This window comes from Lagopus muta, chromosome 8 (assembly GCF_023343835.1).
Source record: "Lagopus muta isolate bLagMut1 chromosome 8, bLagMut1 primary, whole genome shotgun sequence".
In the NCBI taxonomy this organism is placed as follows: Eukaryota; Metazoa; Chordata; class Aves; order Galliformes; family Phasianidae; genus Lagopus; species Lagopus muta.
Window position 1 is genome coordinate 15,003,251 of NC_064440.1, and position 21,744 is coordinate 15,024,994.

At 38.9% G+C, this 21,744-nt stretch overlaps 2 protein-coding genes across 5 annotated transcripts in view; one reads left to right on the forward strand and one right to left on the reverse strand.

Annotated features, from left to right (window-relative positions):
• The window catches only part of LOC125697003 (unconventional myosin-X-like), a 70,981-nt gene extending 58,719 nt beyond the window's left edge, over positions 1–12,262 (forward strand). The window contains exons 35-42 of one of the 2 annotated variants that reach the window (XR_007378641.1): positions 1,335–1,632; positions 2,541–2,748; positions 3,160–3,296; positions 4,377–4,500; positions 4,811–5,260; positions 5,998–6,189; positions 6,956–7,683; positions 8,762–12,262. Coding sequence is in view for 1 of the 2 variants with exons in the window: in XM_048953478.1 (XP_048809435.1) it covers positions 1,335–1,632; positions 2,541–2,748; positions 3,160–3,296; positions 4,377–4,500; positions 4,811–5,260; positions 5,998–6,189; positions 6,956–7,069 (1,523 nt within the window). In the remaining variant the exon portion in view is untranslated. Of the gene's footprint in view, positions 1–1,334; positions 1,633–2,540; positions 2,749–3,159; positions 3,297–4,376; positions 4,501–4,810; positions 5,261–5,997; positions 6,190–6,955 lie in introns of both variants that reach the window. The other variant, XM_048953478.1, reaches the window with a different exon arrangement.
• LY75 (lymphocyte antigen 75) overlaps positions 10,970–21,744 on the reverse strand; it is a 56,329-nt gene continuing 45,554 nt past the window's right edge. For all 3 annotated transcript variants that reach the window (XM_048953481.1, XM_048953480.1, XM_048953479.1), the window contains 10 exons: positions 20,335–20,503; positions 19,153–19,314; positions 18,117–18,239; positions 17,504–17,698; positions 16,909–17,129; positions 15,803–15,977; positions 15,142–15,309; positions 13,793–13,915; positions 13,170–13,337; positions 10,970–12,556 (listed from right to left, as the gene is read on the reverse strand). In XM_048953481.1, coding sequence (XP_048809438.1) covers positions 12,372–12,556; positions 13,170–13,337; positions 13,793–13,915; positions 15,142–15,309; positions 15,803–15,977; positions 16,909–17,129; positions 17,504–17,698; positions 18,117–18,239; positions 19,153–19,314; positions 20,335–20,503 — 1,689 coding nt within the window. In that variant the 3' untranslated portion in view covers positions 10,970–12,371. The remainder of the gene's footprint in view (positions 12,557–13,169; positions 13,338–13,792; positions 13,916–15,141; positions 15,310–15,802; positions 15,978–16,908; positions 17,130–17,503; positions 17,699–18,116; positions 18,240–19,152; positions 19,315–20,334; positions 20,504–21,744) is intronic.

The window sequence follows — 21,744 nt, forward strand, 5'->3', positions numbered from 1 at the left end:
CAGAGTCTGTAATAAAGAGCAGCAGTAGGGAACGAGGTGATAAGGGCTTTGTAGAAGCAAGTTATACCTCAAAAATGTCTGAGAGCTCTTTGAAAGAGTTGCCAAGGCTTACTGGTACAGGTTATCCTCTGTTGTGGTGTAACCTAGTGGGCAGATTCCCAGGGCATATTTCAGCAAGTCTTTTAAACAAGTGTAATTGCTTCAAGATTATAAGAAATCTTCAATCAGTTAATTCCATATTTAAATGACTAAAAAGTAGGAATAAATGCAGTTCTCTAAAAGAGAGTGGTCATCAGAGGATTTCAGTGCAAGCACTGGTAGTGTTTGACATTCATAATTGAAGTAGAAAAGGGGATGAGCACTGAGATGACAATGTTTGATGATGATTTCAGTCTGGCATGCTAGAACTGAAAGTTGCTGATGTATAGGTGACATACAGAAGAATTTTTAATGCAGAATGACTGAATTTCCAGAAATTGATTTCAATCTAGGTATGTAAAGCAATGCATTTGGGGAAGAACAGTCTGACTCAAAGCAGCGTTGGGTCTGTGTGATCTTGTTCTGCTTAGGGAAACGAGCACCAATTCACATAGCTTTATGAAAATGTCAGCTCTTATGTTGAGCAGGGAAGCAAAACAGCTAATGCTAGGGTTTGAATGCTTAGAAAAGGAAAAAAGAAAAAAGCTTTATGCTGCTGTATTGATGTGTCGTGCACATGCATGTTGAATACAGAATGCATTTTGGCCTTCAGTTACAAAGATATAGAAGTAAAAAAAAAAGTTCAAAGATTATCGAAGGCACAGAAAGATTTGCTTCCAACAAAGAGATTAAGGGAGAAGGACTCTTCAGCATCAGGAAAAAAAAAAGGCTGGAGGAATGTGATGGAGAAAGTGAAAGAGGAGAACTACTCGCTGCCGTTTGGGATACAGGGATCCAATTAAATGACATATTAAAAGCACAGAAACAAAGAAAGAAGTGTAATGTCTAAGAATAGATTGGCATTTGTGATCACTTTATCACTTGTTTTGTACTAGTTTTTTTTCCTTGAAATGAATTAGATTTCAACATTAATTTCTTTTAAAAGAATTATTCTTTTCTGTATGGGATATTCAGAAATGAATTTGCAGTTGTGACAAGTTAAATATTGGCAAATACTACGTAAAACTGCATTTGCACGCATGAAGTAGGTGCATTAATGAATTGTAAGTTCAGTAGATGAGCCAATGCTGCTCCTCAGATTGCTCTTCCATCACAGACCATACTGTTGCTCATCCTATTCCTGTGCCAGTAGGAAGAGGTGCTCATCTCTTGCCGCCTTTGTGATTGCTCCCTAGTGCAACAAGAAAAGGGTTACAGCAGCTTACAGGATGAAGCAGTGAAGATCTTTAACTCCCTTCAGGAGATTGAGACGGTGTCTGACCCCATACCAATTATCCAAGGCATTCTTCAGACCTGCCATGATCTGAAGCCCCTTCGTGATGAAGTGTATTGTCAGCTCATCAAACAAACGAATCACATGCCACATCCCAACAGCACTGGGAACCTGCACCATTGGCAGCTGATGGCATGTATGAGCTGCACTTTTCTGCCCAGCAGAGGGATCCTTCGCTACCTCAAGTTCCACCTGAGAAGGTGAAAGTCCTTTTCATTTGCTTTGTTCCCTTTCTCTCTACTTATCTTGCACTGTCTGCTGTAGCTATGTCTCTCACCCTCTTTCTGTGGTGAAGTGAACCTGCAGAAAGGTGAGGAACACACTCATATTCACTGAAGGAGGTATTCTGCAGTACCCACAAGCAAAATGAGCATTCTGGAGTCGCAGATACAGTAAACTGGATTTGCAGTGTTTTTCATTTTTTGCCTAACTAAGCACATCATGCTTACAATATTTATTTTTAATCTGCTTTATCCTCCAATTTTTGTGAAATAAATTGTTTACACTTCTTCCCAATTTATGTTCAGCATCCAATGCAGCTTTTCAAAGCAGTCCATACAGGGATAAATGATGAGAGAGGCCCATAAAGTCTATTTGATTCCTTCCAAGCTAGGAAAGAGTGAGTTGAAATTTGTGCAAATACACAAATAGTTGAACCTCTTGGACGTTCAAGGCCTTATTCTAAGAGACGCTGAGCAATACTCGATATTGCCACTGTGTGTTTTTATCACTGGATTTGCACATAATATTATGCCTAAAAAAAGTCAAAAAACAAGTAAGTATGAAAAAAATTGTATTCCATTCTGTATTTCTTCATTTCAGTTGTGTACATTTAGCTACTCAATTCTCCTGTCTTCAGCTAGTACTGTACACTTTGAAGTTCAACCTGCTTTTTTCGTATGCTCCTGAGAAATCCCACTGAAGTGACTGCAGTAACCAGTGGGAGCAGGTTTCATAATTCCAGGGATTAACTGGGCTTGTCTTCCTGTAGTTGTGTTAACATCAGTTAATATTGATGTCTTCACCTGCAGTAGTCCAAGTTATTTGGTAATGTTCTTGCTTTCTGTTTTGCTGTGTAATGGCTTATTTTACTTCTCTTTCCAATTAGGGTAAAAGACCTCTTTCCAGACTCAGAAATAGACAGATATGCACAATTCATCAGTGATTCCCTAAAGAGAACAAAGACAAGGGAGTTTGTGCCCTCCCAGGAGGAAATACAGGCTCTTCTCACCCGTGAAGAAATGACCACAACGGTGTACTGCCATGGTGGGGGCTCCTGTAAAATCACCATCAATTCTCATACAAGTGCTGGGGAGGTAATGCATTCGTAGCATCCACCAGATCTAAGAACTCCTCTGTGTCTAGGTACTGAGCCTGTTGATGGGACTCCTTTTCTATATCCATCTCCAGTTTCTCAGGGTTTAGGAAAAGAATTTTATATTTTCTTGCCCGGGTATCTAAGTATACCGCTGTCAGAAGTGGGCTGAGTAGAGCTGTGTGTATTGGTAGTTCCAATGACCCAAGTCCAGCTACACCAGCTTCCATCACCCCATCCTGCTCTCACTATTCTATCTCCATTCTGTTCATGGCTGTTTGTGGTCTGTCCATTTGCACAGTCATTATGCCAGGAACACAACATATATGTCTTTTTCCCCTTGAGAAGCTCGCTTCTGAAAGTATGTGCAATCCCTACACTATAATCTGTATCTCTCTTGATTTTTTTGCAGGTGGTTGAAAAGCTGATCCGAGGTTTAGCAATGGAGGACAGTCGTAATATGTTCGCTCTCTTTGAACATAATCAGCAGGTGGACCGTGCTGTTGAGAGTCGAGTGATTGTAGCTGATATCTTGGCCAAGTTTGAGAGGTAGAAAAATGTTCTGTAGAACCTTTGCTTTACCTTCCAGTTGGTCATAACCCTGGGTTAAATGAGAGAGCAGTCAGGTAGTTTTATCCAAAGGAGGTGCAGTGTTTCAGGAATTCATTTTGGCGTGAACTCCTTTTTGGTAAGGTTCAAGTGCTCTTTCTCACTGTGGTAAAAACCACGTTCACATTTGTTTTGGTGATGAAAAGGCATTACTTTGGCAGGACAGAATTAGTGGTGCCTTTATCAAAGAGTAATGCTTTCCTAAAAGAGCTCAGAGAAGGGCTGATTAAGTCACTGTGCTGTCTTGATCACTCCCTGTCTGTAAAAGGGGAATACTGCCTCCTGGCAGTCGATTCTTACATAATGCCTATGCATTTAGAAGTATCAAGGGCTATCAGCAGTTCAAAACAGCTTATAAAATCAAGCGCCATCAAAATGAGATTTTCTTGCATAGTAGCTTTTCTTTTGTGATTAATATGGGCCACACAAACAAATACATCTGTGAGCTCATTGTCCAAGGAAATGATATAGCATGAAAGTGTTAAGCAGTGGAGATGGAGATACTGCTTGTCAGATGTGGGACTGTACGGTCATAGCCATCAGTAGCTGCTTTGATGCCTATTTCATTTCTGAACTGCAAGGAGTAACTGTGTTTGCCCCCTGCTTACGAATGTATGCTGTTTTGGGGGACCATCTCAACAATGTAGCTCTCAATGCCACTTCCTTTGAAGTTATTGGCTTCATCTCCTCTAGTTAGAAGACATGTGAAAATTAGTCTGTTTGATTGATCTAATATGTTGGTCAGGCATATGTGAATTAAAAACTTTGGGCTCTTTTGAATCAAAATTTCATTTAACTAAGAGGAGTAAAATGGATGCCATCAGAGAAGTGTGCTGTGCTGCCCTGAGATTATCCTGGCGCATTAGGTAGTTCTGTATGCTTTCTTCAGAAGGAAGGATACTTCTACTCCAAGGATACTTCTGTAGCATGAGATGTATTGCGGATGTCCTAGTACTTGGTGTTTCAGGTTATAGTTCTGTTTTTGTTTTGTTTTGTTTTTTTTTCTTTCCTATCTTACAGACTTGCAGGCTCTGAGGAAGAAGAGGAGGAGGGGCAATGGCAGCTATATTTTAAACTGTATTGCTTCTTGGATATAGAGAATGTTCCCAAAGACGGAGTGGAATTTGCTTTCATGTTTGAGCAGGTAAGCAAGCAGCCTTGGTTTCCAAGGGTGGCAGAAGCACATTGGAGTATACAGAAAACTGGATTATTTTAGCTTTAGAAGTGGGAATGCAGATCTGAACAGAAGAATTTATTATCTCGAGTTTTTGTCTGGACTCTACCAAGCAAAGACAGAGAAGTTCTCTAGGGAATAGGAGTATTAAAAACAAGGTCTTTCCTTCTTGGGTTGGCTTTGTATTAGGGCAAATGCTACAGGAGTCTGTACATGGACCCAGCTGTGAATAATGTTTCTGCTTCCTAATGAGTCTGGGGGACTTTTTGCTTGTTTTTAGGCTCATGAAAGCCTCATAGATGGTCATTTTCCTGCACCAGAGGACACACTGCAGCGCCTGGCAGCGCTCCGGCTGCAGTACCTTCATGGAGATTATTCTAAAATAAGCTGGAGTCTGGATGGAATCTACCCAGTTAACAGACTGAAATCCAAAATACTGCACTCCACAAAGAGCAGTGGCACCAGCAGTCATACTCTGGAGAGGAGACGGACCAGCTTCCTTGAAGGGACCTTGAAACGTGGCTTCAAAACAGGCTCTGTAAAGAAGCAGAAGGTAGAAGAAGAGCAGATGATGGAGATGTGGGTGAAGGAAGAGCTGTCAGCCGCTCGTGCAAGCATAGCACAGAAATGGACCAAGCTGCAGGGACTCTCTCAGCATCAGGCCATGGTGAAATACATGTGCATTGTAAAGGAGTGGCCAGGTTATGGATCAACCCTCTTTGACGTTGAGGTGAGAGATGTATTTACTGCCAAGGAGAGGGTCGGTCTGGAGAAGGGATACAGCTCTGTGTATGATATTGCTTAGCAGCAGAAGGGAACTTCAAGAAGTTGCTATTCTGTCTTAGTAAGCTGAGAGTAAGCTTGTAGTACCACATACCCAACAAGGTGTGATGCAGAGGTCAAGAAAACCAGTGCATCCTGCTTAACTGAGGGAGACAGTAAATTCCAGTTTCATTTTTGGGAATTTTTTGGGGGCTTAAGAAGGTAATAGCTAGTGGAGTGAAAGTAAAATGAAGCCACATTGTATTTGGCAGCAAAAAAATGCAAGCCTCCTCTGCAGCAGTGCTTCAGAAACCTCTCAAACTAGGTCAGTTCGGCTGCTGGGATTAGCCTGCTAGAGTAGGAATCTGCAGCTCCATTTTTCTGTTGTATTTAGGTTGCCTAGAAGGATTGTGTGCCCTTACTGTTTTTGCTGTAAAATAGTATAATTATTTGTAAAATAACGGGTTTTAAATATGATGAGAAGTGTTAAGTACTACAGTCATTTATTACTCTACTAGTATTTACTCACAGCCACGTCACTTCTAAATCTTTGTGGCAGGAGTATCTAGATGCTTCTTTCTGTAGGCTTTTCTTTTTCTATCGGGATGGAGAAATGAAATATCCTGCAGCGACCGGAAATAGATTCCTTGTATTGAAGGTAATTTAATCCTCCATTGTACTGATGCAAGATTTCTGTTTCTGCAGTGTAAGGAGGGAGGCTTTCCAAATGATCTTTGGCTTGGAGTCAGCACAGAGAATGTGTCTGTCTACAAACGTGGAGATCCTAAACCACTGGAGACTTTCCAGTACGAGCACATTGTTTTCTTTGGAGCACCGCAGCCCAACACCTTCAAAATTACAGTGGATGAGAGAGAAATGTTCTTTGAAACATCCCAGGTATGTGAAAACATTTGTTGTGCGTGCACTTTTACTAGCATTCCAGTAGAGCCCTAATTTCTGAGGACTAGACAAGACTATATGTGAGAGCTCTTGTTGAATGGTCAGGACAGCCAAGGAAAAGGATGAAGGAAGCTTAAACCTAAAGTGTCGTAGTACCTGGTCTTGAATACAGAGATGTACAGAAAAAGGAATGATGCTGTTTAGAAACAGAAGGAGATTGAGTGGCCTTCTAGGGCAGATGAAATTTCAAGTTTTAGGTGCTCAGTTACTTCATTCCCTTTCGTGTTTATAAGTTTGGGACTTCTCAAAATTACAAAAAAAAGATAAATGTCTGGAAGAGTTACACATGCTTTTCTTTGAGTTAAAGCTTATAGAGGTCAGTAAAACAGAGCACATACTTGTCAAGCATTAAAAGATGCTGCTGTAAGGTCACAGTTCTCTCCCAGCAGAATCACAGCTCTAACTGTCCCTATCCTTAATACATCTCAGAGGTGACATGGCTCTGTTCATTTATAGCTTGCACATTAAACAACATGCTAGAGTAACCTAGAGAGGCTTTTCCAAATAGAAAAATCACAAAAATTTTTAACACTTATTTGTAAAGAAACAATGACATGCCTGTCATTATCCTTGCTTTCATTGTCCAGGTCTTTTTGGTATATAACTACTACCATGATCTCAGTAAGAACTTTCTGCAAAACACCTGATCTTATCAATGGGAATATGTCATAAATGTGCTTATCTCATTGTGTTCCTTCTCTAGGTGGGTGAGATAATAAAGATCATGAAAGCATACATCAACATGATAGTGAAGAAACGCTGCAGTGTCAAATCAGCCACCAGTGTGGACAGTCATGCCAGCGTCTGGACTAGGTGATATGAATGGACTGCCACGAAAGAGAGGCAGATGTTTGATAATTGGTATTGGCAACTTGCCAGCACAAGTGTAGCAAAGATGTTTTTAAGAACTCCACTTGAGTGACTACTGTATTTACAAACTGAAGTGGCATCTGCAGTACCTAGGATTTGCACCTCTGCCCAAAGACATTAAACAGTAACAACTTGTTAAATATTAACAGCCCAAACCTTGTTTTCCCTGGCTTGTCTGACGAACAATGTACCTTTAAAGAAGCAAAGACAGAAGCATCTTCCTTCTGCCTGTCCTCTCTGCTGCTTTCACAACTACCTGTTAATGTGGGTGGAAACAAAACCACAGGAATCTGGACTACAGGAGGCAGGCTTCAGCTTCCTTAAAAATATTCAATATGCAAACATCTGGGATCAGGGGACCACAGTATGGGCTGCAAAGAGAATATTTTGTTTTAATTTATTTTGTAGGCAACTCTAAAATAAGTCAGTAGGGTTTTCTCTTCAGGATATAGTAATGATCTGATCTAGTTTTAAAAAAAGAAAGCCTCTTTGCAATTGAAGCCAGACTGAGGTCAAACGCTACGTGAGAGACCATTAAACAAGCAACTAAAAGCACGTAAGGTGAGTTGTTACCTCCCAGTGTATGGTCACAGGTACATATATGTAAAAAATGGCACTTTAAGTAAAAATTCTGAATACTCCATTGTAGAAGAAAATACTGGGGCCTAGCACTGCTGAAATACCTTGTCAGCTGCCATTCTGGGTGCATTCCACATGGCACCTGTTGCCTAAAAATTAACGACAGCCTTTTCCCTGGTACAGCTGAGAAGGTGAGATTGATTTAATTGCATTTCCAAAAGATCTGTTCTTCACAAACTTGGGGTTTTGGATAGAAGTCAGAGATTTCAGTGCCTGCATTAAGTTGCTTATTTCTCTAGATGGGATTTTAGGCCCAAAATTTAGTTTTAGACAAACTGTTTCCTACTGAGTGAATAGATGCCTAGATAACCTCTTATAGGCAAGGATGTAATTCCTCTGTACTAGTGTAAGCAAATGCCAACTCCTTCTTTCTCTGGACAGTTCTAATTTGAACTGTTTCCATCCCTAAATCCCCTTCCTGTCCCCTGTAGGTCCCTACTCAGCAGCAAAACTTGAAAATCATGTTGTTTTGCTGGAACAACCACTTAGAAGGTTTAATAGCTACTTGCAATTTGAAGAAACAAAAATTTTTCCTCCTCGGTGAAAGATAAAAGCAGGAGACTGAAGACAACTGTCATTGTTTAAAATAATACTGGGAATCATTAGTTACATTGTAAATTGGCTGCATTGGCAATCAAGGAGCCTTGAGGCTAGGCAATTTACGTCTTAGACTTGGGGTCCTGGACTGTCAAGGCCCTTTCAGTTTTCTAATGGAGCTGGAAGGCAGCATGTGATGTGGGCCATAGGATCACAGAATAATTAAGGTTGCAGATTTGTTTTGAAATCAGATGCTCCCATTTCTGGGAGGAAGAAAAAGTTAGCTGCGAAGGAGAAATTTCACAGAACAGAAAACAAGGAGTCAGCATGCACCAGGTTTGGTTCAAATTCACCTTGGGCTTTTGCCATTTCACTAAAACTCTCACAGAGTAGTGCAATTTTGAGCCCCATGCTGCACGAAGATAAACCATAGTTCATAATCTCGCTTCTCTCTCCTCCCAAGCCCACTGCAGCATGTACAAACACTCTCCACTTGCCACACAAGCCAGCCAACAAGGACAGCCACCACTGTGTATTGCACTTCCAACTGGAGTTTTGCCTTAAACAGCTTTACTGAAGGACCTTATGGACATCCCCTTTGTATCACGAGGAACAGACGGCTGGGTCACAGCGAGTGCATGGGCAGCCTGAGATGTGACGCTGTGTGGGTCTGCACGCTGACTACATGGCTGTATCAGAACAGCCTTGGTTATCCCTGTCCTAGCTCTGCACTGTTCCTGTGTTCTGGCTTTGGGGTTGCTGCAGGCAGCTTGAACCCACTTGGGAATGTAACTCCCATTAGTATTTGTTGTAATTTTGCTCATTTCTATTACGGAATTCCTTCTGCTGTCTTTTTTTTTTTTTTTTTCTTTTCATTTGTAACTGGCTTTACAAGATGAAAGTTGAATAAATTATTGGATTGCACAAGCTCTATTCACTCAGGCGCTGCGTGTCCACGTTGCGGCGTTTACTGAGAGATCTGAGGTTCGGAAAGCGCGAGCACAAAGCAGGAGCAGCGCCGCGGCCAGATGGCACCCATGCCGCCCACACTGCGCATGCGCGGTGCTTGGCGTCTCAGCCGCAGTCAGCGCCGCCGCCATTTTGGGTGTTTCCCCCGGCTCCGCCGCTGGCAGCGTGCGCTGCATGATGCGTGGTTACAAATGGGGCTTCACCTTGTGTTCCCCCGGCCCACTGCTGCTCTAGGGAAAGTCCACTTAATAATTTGCTCAATAAGAACCTTATGTTTTCTTGATAAAAGGTCACTTCTTTACGAACACCGGCTCTACATATCCCACTGAGTTTCGCAGTGTCATAAAGGGACATCATTTAAAGCCTGACAGCAGGTGTGTAGGCACTTGTGGTTGACAGCTGTATCAATTAAGTTAATTAAGAGCCAGGTGTACCTCAACCTTTCTGCGACTAGCAGGACTGTGCAAACTGCGCAAACAGCTTGGTAAAAATTAGGCATAATAAATGTTTTAAGCTGAAAAGTTACGGATGTTCCTTTACATCAAAATCTTTTTCATATATTTCCTTATTGGGGCAGCATTTATCTGGTTTAATTGCGATCACAGCCCCTTTACTTTGTGCTTTTTTATCCAGTGGTTAACGAGCTGTACCTTACCTCCGATCACTGCTTCCCTGGAAATAAAACTGGTGTAAGCAGTTTAGTGTTTTATTTAGCTTTATTCTTTCAGTAATAATCTTGCTGCATGCGTCAGGTGAGGTGGGTTATTCACCTGCATTAAGGCAGCTGCGCTTGTTCAAATGAAAATTACCAGTGATGAGACAACTTGGGTATGATGAAACAAACATAGAAAAGGGGCCTTACAAAATTATTTACATCATTCATAAGAATAAAATATACATTTACGTTAATTATAAAAAGTATGTATTTGTATTTTGGTTAACTAGGATTTTTTCACTAATTTTCAATTTAAACTTCAGCTTTACAACTAAAAACGTTCAAAGTATAAACACCTGTAAAACTAGTAAATCTCAAAACAGGAATTTAGAAATATTTTCCCACTTACTGTTGTGAGAAGAGGACAATGGACAACACTTTTTTTTCTTCTCATTAATTTAGAAGTCATTCAGCAAAGCAACTACCATCAAGAAAGAAGAAAGGAGACTTTCACAATTGTGCTCACGTACCAAATAAACAACAAAAGTGCTTACTTCTTTATCAGCAAACTAACACGACGTTTCTTTGGCTATGCTCCTTCACTCTGCTATTTCAACAGGTACTGAAGTGGTATCTACAAGAGATTCTCTATTATCAATACAGATGATAAACACCTGCTTATCAAAATAGTGCAAACAGGTACAAAGGAAAGTGCTGTCAATTTCAGTAAACTGCAGGGAAATAAGGCAGCTGAACAGTTTGACCTCGCAATGTTGCTCCAGAGAAATCAGTAGTACACTTTTCAGCACGTCAGACAAAATGTATTCCTATTTATCATATCACACCCTTATTACTGCACAGGGGATGGATTTGGTCTTTTGCATATACACCTTCATAAAAGTAAACAGCTGTCCTTTGCACTGTGCTCTGAAGAAGTCTAACAATTTCTTCAAAACACTGATCAAATCATTAGAATATGTACAAAGCTGTCTTCCCTTTTTCCCTTTATAACTTTCTTTGGAGTGCATAGATCACATCATACAAAAATCAAGTTTAAGTTTTATGTAAAATACTCAAGTATTTTTAGCATTTACATACACAGCTTAATTTACCATACATTCTTCCTCATTCCTTCCTTAGGTATCTTTGTTATTTCTTAAACAGATAACAGATATTCTGCTTTATATAGTTAAGCATTTACCCATAATAAAAACCAACAGTATTAGTGGAGGTAAAATGTCAGGAGGGTCTCATTAAAGAACATAAAACACTGTCTCTGTAACACTCCCATCCTCAGATGTCACACTGCAACTGATTATAAAATGGAGAAGGTCTTTTCTGTTTTATCCAGAAGAAAGTCACACAGGTCTAATTTCAGAGTAGTGTGAAGCCATGGGATAGAATGGAATAATTCTTCCTCTAACTGCTACTCTGAGTGCATTTAAAAAATGTTTTAATTTTTTATGCTTATGTCTAGATACTGATTTTCACTGTAAACATTTCTGCTATTTGTGCTTCTAAACCTTTGTTAAAGGTGCTGTGGTGCTGTGAAAAGAAACTGAATGATTTATTTAACAATTATATCACAGGATAAAACACAACATTCATACCTTTGCTTTCACAAGGCTGAGGCTCTTACTGCCTTGAGTTCTGCTTGTACTTACAGTCAGTCCTTACTGGGTGTTTCTGATAGCTGTGCCATGATTAGCGATCTGCCAGCTTGTCACAGTCTCAAATATAAAATATTCCACATTTATTAATAAACTTTCTCATAAATGGCACAGCTCTAGTGCAGGATATTTTCCGTAACTCTCTGCATTCCAACATTCTTATCTCACCAGTATAGCTTTTGAATTATTGTTATTAATTTGGGAGAGAAAGTAACAACAGTATCTTCCTTCTAGAAATTTAGATTTGTTGTCTGATCACTCCTTTTTCTCCTACTATATAAAAATTTATAACAGCTTGCCACAAAAGTTGCTACACCAATAATTTATCCTCTCTGTTCTAGCTAGATAATCCAATGCTAGCAGCAGAATCCTTAGCACATCAAAATGGCACATAATTGGCCTGAAGTTACTGAGTGAAAATTGTACAAAGTTAGAGAATTGATGAGGCTACTTTACATGCATTCAATAAGGTGACATTGCATGAAGTAAGTCGTCATTAATTATTTAATTAAAAACATTTTCCAGTAAAGAGATGGAAAATAATACTCTAAAATACATTACACAACTCCAAAAACCTTGTACCTTTAACAACTGAGGCCAAATGTAAATAATTACCGTGGGCTCAAAAAATTGCACACTTGTATAAAGGAACAAAACTCAGCCCCTGTTAATAACCTTATTACTTTTTCAAAAAGAAGTAACAAAACATCAAGTGATTCAGTCCTTACGGCTTCACACAGTGAAGTTCATGCTGAATTGCCTAGAAGGAACAGTTCTTCTCAATAGCCATCTTTTGTGAACACATCATCAGCTTCATCATCATTTATCCCTCTTTGATAACGTACTGAAGAGAAGGCACTCCAGTGAAGACGCTTCTTTTTACAGATAAACCACACTAATCCGACAACAAGGACTAAGATAATTAGCAGGGCAAAAGCTACAGCCACCCCAGTGTGATTAGAACCTGTAAAACAAAACAAAACAAAACAAAAAAAAAAAACAATTATTCTCTGAGAGCCTTGGTAAAAATATTATTTTTACAGGGTTAATGTTTAGGTAGCTATACACTAACGCTGTATTTATGCAGATATCATTTGGCTTCAGTCAAAGCCAACTGGTTCACCAGGTTAGGAGCTTTCATTAACTGGAAGTTTGTTTCCAGTATAAATTAGTATCTCTTTATTTTTAATAATTCAGTTGTTAGTTTCCTAATTGTGATGTGTTGGAAGGGACCTGTGGAGGTCAAAAACACCCTACTAGTTTGCTGCAACTACTCTGTGCTGCCTTTTAAGTGGAAATTTCAATTCTCTCCTTTAAATGAACAGCGGAAGCATGGAGAAGCAAATTTCTAGAAAATTTGTCCCCTGGTTTCTCATTATATTGTCTTAGGTGAATATAATTTTAGGCAGGACAGTCCCAGAAGGCTCTTGCTTAAGGCAGTTATTGAAAGGTTCTTTCATGAATTGCACTTCTAGTTACTTAAAAAAGGCATCCCCCAGCAAAAAAAAAAAAAAAAAGAAAATCCTGAATATAGTCACTGAAACGTTTAACATCTGCTAAAATCGGTGTTCCCATACCTAAAGGAGCTTTACAAACCACTCTGCTTTGACTACGACCGCAGTCAACTTTGGACCACTTGCCAGTTGTGGACACGATCACACTGCATTTTTCACTGTGTTCTGCAGTTCTGTTATCCCAGTTGGCGTAATTAACTGATGAGCCATCAAGCCAGTGCAGGGACTGACCTGTTGAGAAAAATTTGATTAGTTAGGTCACCAAAATGTTCTCTAATATTACACTAAGGTAGCTCACAAACTGCTGATTTCTTTATGCTGCTAAAAGAAACAGAGCTGACAATATATATCCCGTATATTAAAAGCAATAAATACAAACATGTCACTTTTACCCACACCTCTCCTCCAGATCCTTAGGATCTGATGTATTTGGACAGAAATGACATCACCATTAGGTATCGATGACAGTGTCAAAGATCAATGTCACTTATTCCTAATTATCTCAAATGTGCAGCAGGAAGAGATTTAATATATGGAGAAGTCCAGATTGCTCTGCACTGCTCAATGAGGAATGCCAACCTCAGGCAGAAGTTAGCATGGGCTACCAATACTATACAACTATTTGAGGATTTATGCATTTTTTTTATTTACTACATGGAACACTCATAATGATTGCTACTTCTTACCCTTAGAGCTCTGAGTCAGTCCAAGCCATACTTTCCTAGTAATTAGATCATTTTTCTTTATATGTTCACTCACAAATGCATTTTCCTCAGCATCCCCTATGGTCAGAAGGGCTGCTGAAGGACCTAAGGGGGAATAGAAAAATGGTTAGAATTGTGCATGAAGTTTTCTGCAGGAACAAATATAATAGGAAAAGGCTTGCTGATTTGTGCTTACAACATTTATTTGAAGTAACTAGCTGAATGAAGACAGACATTCCCCTTCCCTGAAATACAGCGTAATGTTATGCAAGACAATTTCAGGTGACTGGTCATTCTGGCAGGTCACATAAAATAAAATGGTGTAAACTTACTGCAGCTGTGGAATACTAATATGGAAGATACCAAAAGATATGTCCCTGATTCAGAATTACTAGTCCTGTCCAAGTGATAAGCCCTTTTTTAGAATTTACTTGAACAAAAGCTCAGCATTTGCAAGAACTGTTCAGCATTTTGCTGAGGGAAGTTAATTTCTAAATCAATCCCCCACTGTACCTCAGATTTTCATATACAGTGTTACAGCAGTTAAGGAGTAAGGAGAAGGAAAAGCTACAACAGGGGCAGGCTCAGAGTGTGCCCATTCTTTACCAGTATATGCAAATACAAGCCAGAATATTAATTTAGAGAAAGATTACTTTCTTTTTCAATCAGTAGGCCAGGCAGAACTGAATAGAACGCTGCATTCAGGACTGGGTCTATTAGCACTTCTTCCTCTACCTAGTGAGTTTAACTTCACATCATACAATGACAAAACATTATGACAGTCACTAGCTTCTAACGTAAGAAGTTCAAAGATTCTGCACACGAGGCTGCTTAAAATTATCATTTGCAATACAGTCCCCATAGAGGTGAGAAAATCCTTTCATTTGGCAGAGAATTAATACTTTCAGAGATATCATGTGCCCTAATTAAAAAAAAATAATACCTACAATGTATGTGCTCTGGACTGTTTGATAGGGATATCTTTGAAAGCAGCTAATGAAAGCCTCCAACAAAAAACACTGCTAACTGCTAACAGCAGTAACTTTATTTCAAATAAACTTATTTGTATAGAAATACAGTGTTTTTCTCCAAACATTTAACCTGAAATTTCTAAATCTTCTGTCAATGAGCATCTGATTTTCCTCTGCAGATCTCCACGTGCCAAGAACCTTATTGAGATGTTCAAAGTTAAAACTAGCTATTGTTTTTCCTAAATTAAGTAGAGCTGGAAATCTGAAGTCTAACTAATATAGGTTCTTTAGTTTTGCTTTTTAATTCTTTGGTACAGAGGACTACTTATAGGTTGTAATGTGGTAAGAGTCTAAACATACTCAGTTTCTTGCAAACTTTCATAGCATCTTCCACGTTATATACTGAAAAATTGTAGAAAGCCATGTCAAATGCATAACAGTGATCCTTATACTGTATCCATGGTAGTTCTCCACTGAGCTGTGAGCATCCTGAAGCTTGGCTCACTTGGTTTTGCTCTGATTGTTTCTCTGGAAAGATAAAGATATTGGAATTACTTCTCCTAAAGGAGTTTGTGCAGTTTCTTTTCTGCAGTATCATGAAAGTAAATATCTACAAGAACTACTTGTCCTACCAGCATCCACGATTCAATTAGAATACCTTCCTTCTTCATGTGCAGTAGATGAATTTACTTGAAAACGAACACGAGACAAGTCCCAAAGACTTGGGAACCATTTTTTTTCTTGCCTTATAGGGTGTTTCAAAGTTTGAAGTGTGTATTATACAGACTTTGATTCAGAAAAGATACATAAGAGTTGATACATCACAGATGACCAAGAGATGACCAGGATTTTTTTCAGTAGAATGGAGAGAATAAATCTCTGTCATATATTTAAAAGTGATCCATCATCCCTGATAGAAAATTCTTAAAGAAGTAACCCAACATGGTCTTGCAGCTCTAAGGCATGTAAAGAGACAATACATAAGACAGCTGCAGAAAATATTTTAAAACATTGCACTTACCATTTGAAAAGCTATAGCAAATGGCTCCTTCAGCAACACTTGTACATTTTGCACGGTTCCACGATCCTTTAGTATCCAACAGAACACAGTTCTCAGTCGTATTTGAGTTTTCTAGTTCCCATGGATAATAGTCAAAACTGCTTCCATCTGACCATTCAAAATTAGCTTTACTTCCCTAAGTAAAGAAAAAAAAAACTACAACTTTAAAGCTGCTGCATACAGTTGTGGTTTAATGTTTGTCAGTCATTAGTAAGTCATGTAGCAATAGTTCAATAAAAATACAAGTGTCTCACTCTCTCTATCCTTACTGCATAAATGTGTAAAACAGCATTTTCCAACCAATTCTTAACACAGAAGTCCTAGCTGCTTCTGCTAACTGAAAAAATATGGTATCTTTTTAAGTTTAAACTTCTAGTGCGCCTGTATTATTCTGTGGGGAACATCGTAATTAAATCTTGCTATTTCATTGAGCAGCCTATCTTCCTTGATACGAACATTACTAGGCTTGCTAACTGCTGGGCCGCAGTGAGTAGAGCTGGTTGGCTCAGGATCCGTTTGCAACATCAGCTCACACTTCAGATATACTGTTGAAAACCCTAGATAATGAAGACAGAGTTGTGAGAAGTGGAGGGATTCATTCAAGACCAAAAGAGGGGCAAGACAGCAAGGGTACATGTGGAAGTCATGCTTCTGCTCTCCCTGCCAACTACCTCCCACTACCAGTTCTAGAGGCAGCCCTAGGGAGCAGTACAGGAAGCAGGGCGGGGAATACATATTCCTGCTGCAAGGATAAAACAGAGATGGAATAAAATCTGTAGCTGCCTCCTGGGAGAAGAGATGCACAACTTCCTGGAGAGCCTCAAAGAGCCAGTCATGACCTGCACTAAACAGGCTCCATAAATCTTTGCCCAATTGATTGTATTGTTTTCAATTCTCAAAGATTCAGAACTAGCACTAGTGTGTCTACATACATGGCAACTTAATATACTTTAACACACATTACAGAAAAACAGAGCTTCCACAAATTCAGAAGAAAATATTTCCTGTTCTGTGTAGAGAATTATTTACAAACTCTGTTACTGAGGTTACCAGAAGTACATACTTACATCGTGAATGGACAACCCAAGCCACAGCGGATAGCCATCCTGCTTGACAATGTCTTCTAGAAATAACTGCTGTGATTCACTGTGTACGCTTGCTAAATCACTCATATTTTGTTTGCATTCTCTGACTGCATCATACCACGTTAGCTTTTTCTGAAGGATTCTGTATGTTGTGTCTCCGTGTGGAATAAACTCAGGCAGTGGAGGCTTGTGCTGCTGGGGTCCTATTTCAAAGAAAAAGGAGAAATTCTGTGCATTTCAGTCACATGACTAGGAACACATGGAAGTATTAAAATCCAGCGTTAACAATGCAATTCAAGAGTCAGATTGTTTAATTCAAGCCACTTACAACATGTAAGTTATCTTCCAGTATTCTGAACACCGTGAGCAGTTGATGGTAGAGTGCAGCAAACACATTTGTTCTGATCAGAATATCACAGCAGTTAGGCACAGACTGGTCCTATGCTCACAAGAGCCCATGACTGCTGTGCTATGCGTTTCAGTGGGAACAAAACCAAAGCCTTGTGTTTGTATACGCAGGAGGTGCTGCAGGACCAGGACTTAAATTATGACCCTCATCCAACACTCCACCACTTACCCCTTTCAATTTTGCAGGCGAGAATACTGTACACATTATAGTGATGAGCTTGCCAACTTTGAGAATAATTATAAATATCCCAGAAACCATCAAGATTTACACCAGCAAAAAAGCTGTTCTTCTTTATGATCGGTCTTCCCAGCCTCCAGTTATTGTAAGTCAGATGAGTTTCATCATACCACTTCAGAACTTTATCTGTGGAAAATATCGTGTACTTATCAAAACATTGGCACTGTGTACAAATATCATTTAGCTTTTAAGGACATTAGCAGATATTCACTTTGAAAAAAATCAGCCGTGCTGTAAATTAATGTAAATCGCTTCTGTATACAATGCTAAATACGTTAGCATTACTCATCCAGGCCCACATCCTGCTTTCCAGGGAAATCAAATCTAGACAAGGCAGCACACACTGGATCTAATTATGACTCAGACAGAAAGCCTGTCCAGTTATTTTCTTCTGGAAGATAAATACAAAGATAAATGATTGTTGTACGTTTGCATTCAGTGCGACTTCGGTTGTATACTGAAGCACGCCAGAATCACTTAATGCTGCAAACTTTTTTCAATCCAGTTATTATAAAAACAGAAAAAATGAAAACGTAGAACTCACCACTATCATCGTAAATGACACCCAGCCAGACCCACACAGCCAAACCACTGAATGAATGAAGCTGCTCAGTAACAAAATTGTTTTCTTCTTCATCTCGAACACTCAGAACAAATGCTTCTGGGTCTGTTGAAATTTTTTTTCACATTACTTTTCTTACAGATTCACCTTTCGTTTACAACATAAATTACCTTTTCACTACTGTTAATAATTACTAAAGATAGGTCAAAAAAAGTGTAAAAGCAAGACAAAAGAATCAAATGAAGAGAGGGAAAAAGAATTCTCAAAGGTGTTATCAGCAGTGCTTCCCTCAGTTCAGGCTGGTTTAGATAGGTGAATGACTCAGCACCGGAGATTTTTATGGGTTTTACCATCACAGAGTTTCTTGTAGTAAAAACTGTCTGTGTAGAACATTAAAAAGTCAGCAGTCTTTTACAATGTTCTTCATAATGTTTATCTTAATACTGTTCAAGAAAAAAGACTGAACTGAAATCGTGAAAAATCAGTTTATGGCAAGAAGCGTGCACATGCATGCCAGGAGAAATAATTTAACATAAGAGGGAAGCTTTATAATATCTGCTTCATTCAGGGCAGACAGAAAAAAAACCATGTGCTTTCCCAAATTGCACTGTTCTGAGCCTGTTTACTTTGTTCATTGTGTTCTACAAAAGAAGGAAGATGAAAAACAAAGGAGATGTGACTGAAAATCCAGAATGCTGCAAAGGGCAAAACACTTAAAACTGTTTTGAAACAAACTGTTTAAAATCTCCTGATTTTATATAAAAAAGAACAGGCATTTTCAATTTATTAAAGCTCTCAGAATTCAGTAATTCATAACCAATTCCCTCTCAAACATTTCTAATCAGAGCAGTGCAAGCGCAAACAGCATCAGGCAGTGCATCACTGGTACATGCTCCCAAGTGCTGCAGCCTCCCTAACTGCTGATTTTGCTGTCCTTTTAAAACAGCAACTCAGATCTGTAACTCTTCTCTCCTAAGCTTGTATGTCTTTAATACCCATAGTGTGAATAAATACTTACTCATTTTCTTGCATAAATGATGAGCTTCTTGAGACTTCATTTCTCGCCATCTATTTTTTGTTATCATAAAAGTGTAACAATTGTTTCTAAATGATATCCACGGTGTATTTTTAATCTTATGCGGGCACTTAACTTGTGTTACTTGTTCTTTTTCATTCTTCTCTAAGGAAGGAAAGGAGAACAATCAGCACATGATGTTATTTTAACAATCTCACAAACAACGGTTTTCAGGCAGCATTCACAAACATGTATGAAAAATAGAAATGCCACCCTTAAATGTGTAATACATTACTGTTCTCAGTTTCTTCATGGCAGTGAAGTATTTGTTTGTGGTTTGATTTATTTCTTTATGTAACAAAAATGGCAGTAAGTGTTATAGATGCCATAGCTGGCAACACACCCCAGTTCTATGGCTTTATCTGATACTGGGTAGGTGAGAATAATTCTTCTTGCAGCTGCTGAGAGCAACAATTAATTATGAATGACATCTCACCAAGTATATTGCTGTGACTCAGGATGTACAATAATGGCTTAACTGTGTTTTCTGCCTAAACAAACAGAAGTATATAATGGTTCATAGGGAATAAATGTGTGACAATCTCTCCGAGATCCTTTCATTTTTGAGAAAGCGGTCATGCTACATACATATCCCACCCAAAAGCTGTCCTGCTATAATATGTACATATTTAGAACAGCTTACGTGAACAGAAGATGACTTTGATGTACACCTGTTAGTTTGGCATCTACCTGCTGCCTTTCTCCTCAATACAGCCATGTGTCTCTATATAGAATTCAGTCACATAAGAGATTTCTGGAGGTGTCAATATTAAGATATTGGAGGTCTCAATATCAAGATGTTAACAGTACAGAGCTAGCAGAATCTTCTTCTATATGCAAGTGGGAGAGGTGAATATACCACAGTCTTATGGAAACAGTGCAGTTGGTACAACCAGCTGATGGTATAAAAGCTACACTGTGGCCCAAAGCATTCACGCTGAATTCACTTGTAAGTAACTTGTGGATTAAGATCAACGGCTGCATGTAACCCTATTTTAAACAAGTCTGCCTTAGGGAGCACAATAATAATAAAAAAAAGTTTTAATTTTGAAGTTACAATCTGCAATTTCCAAATATATTTAGCCGTAAAAGCAGCTTTTGGAAGTATTGTGCTCAGATACATACTTTCTGATGAGTAGCAAATAGCACCTCGATTTTCAGAGTAGCAGTCAGAAGTTTTCCAGAAGCCATCAGTATCCAAATACACACACTCTTCGCTTGTCTCTTCATCATCTTCAGACCAGCGACTGAAGCTTACATGTTTCCCATCCAACCAGCCGTAATGTTTTCCACCCTAACATTGTTAAATGAAAGGGATGAGCTTATTTAAAAATAATAATAATAATAATAATAAGGTACGGAAAACACAATGGAGTATTTACATTGCCCAGAAAGTGCTGAACGGATGGCACTCACAGTGTCTACCTTTGCTGTGAATTCCTCATGGTTTGACTAATTTCACAACTTGATTGTTACTTTAATCATTATTTTAATCACAATCGCAAGAAAATAAATTAGTTGAATTTTTTAACTATGTTGTGGAGAAAGGCCTGGCTAAGAGATGTCCAAATTGTATCATATGCACCTGTAAATCAGTGACAGATAAAATTATCCTATCTTGGAAAACTGATAACATCTGAACACAAGGCCCAGTCGCAGTTTTCTCCACAGTGAGTTGAAAGTAATCTATTAGGTATTTCACTGATTTAATAAATTAGATGTGTTTCTGCCCTGGAGGATGCAGGAGGAATAAGAACATGTGCAACAATCATGCTATCCTTTAAGAACCCTACTTTTAAAGTGTTCTGGAAATCCCCCTCATGCTTTGTAATTTAATTTCCTTTGTATTTTTTTGTGTGTAAGATTCCAGCACTGGAATAACAAGCTCTGTTGACCAGTTTCATTAGAATTTCTTTTCATGTGCCCAAACAACAGAGTGTTGCAATATTGAAAAGCTACTGCATGTCTGAGCTGTACGCAGCGAAATGAATCATTTGATCTTCGCTTGCAGATAAAGATGCAAAAGAGGAGGGAAAGTAAGTTGTTCTGGTCTCTTCATCAAGATTAAATGCCTGTTTCCTTTTAAAAACTATTCTCCATGAAGCATACACCCTAGGTTCTATTTTTCCCTGCTTTGCCTAGAATATTCAGTAGCCCTTTACTGATACAGGAAGTATCATAACAGCATAGATGCCAAATGAACACGATCAGCCTTTATTGTGAGGCACTTTTCAAGCCACTTTTAACATTTTTTCTTGGAGTTATCTCAAGACAAAACTGTTGGACACACAAAAAAATAAAAATAAAAAAACAACTCTGTTATCAAGTCCAACCCATTTCATAGCATTAACAGCTAAGGGAGCTCTACGTGCACAACAGAGATCTCCAGGAGGTTCTCTGGATAATAAACATAAAGCAACAAAGCAGAACTTAACAAAAATAACATGAAGTAATGGACCAAGTTTAAATAAATATCTCCAAAAGAGTCCAATGATTCATTTTGGATTTTGTCACTTCTAGATTCTCCTTTTTAAG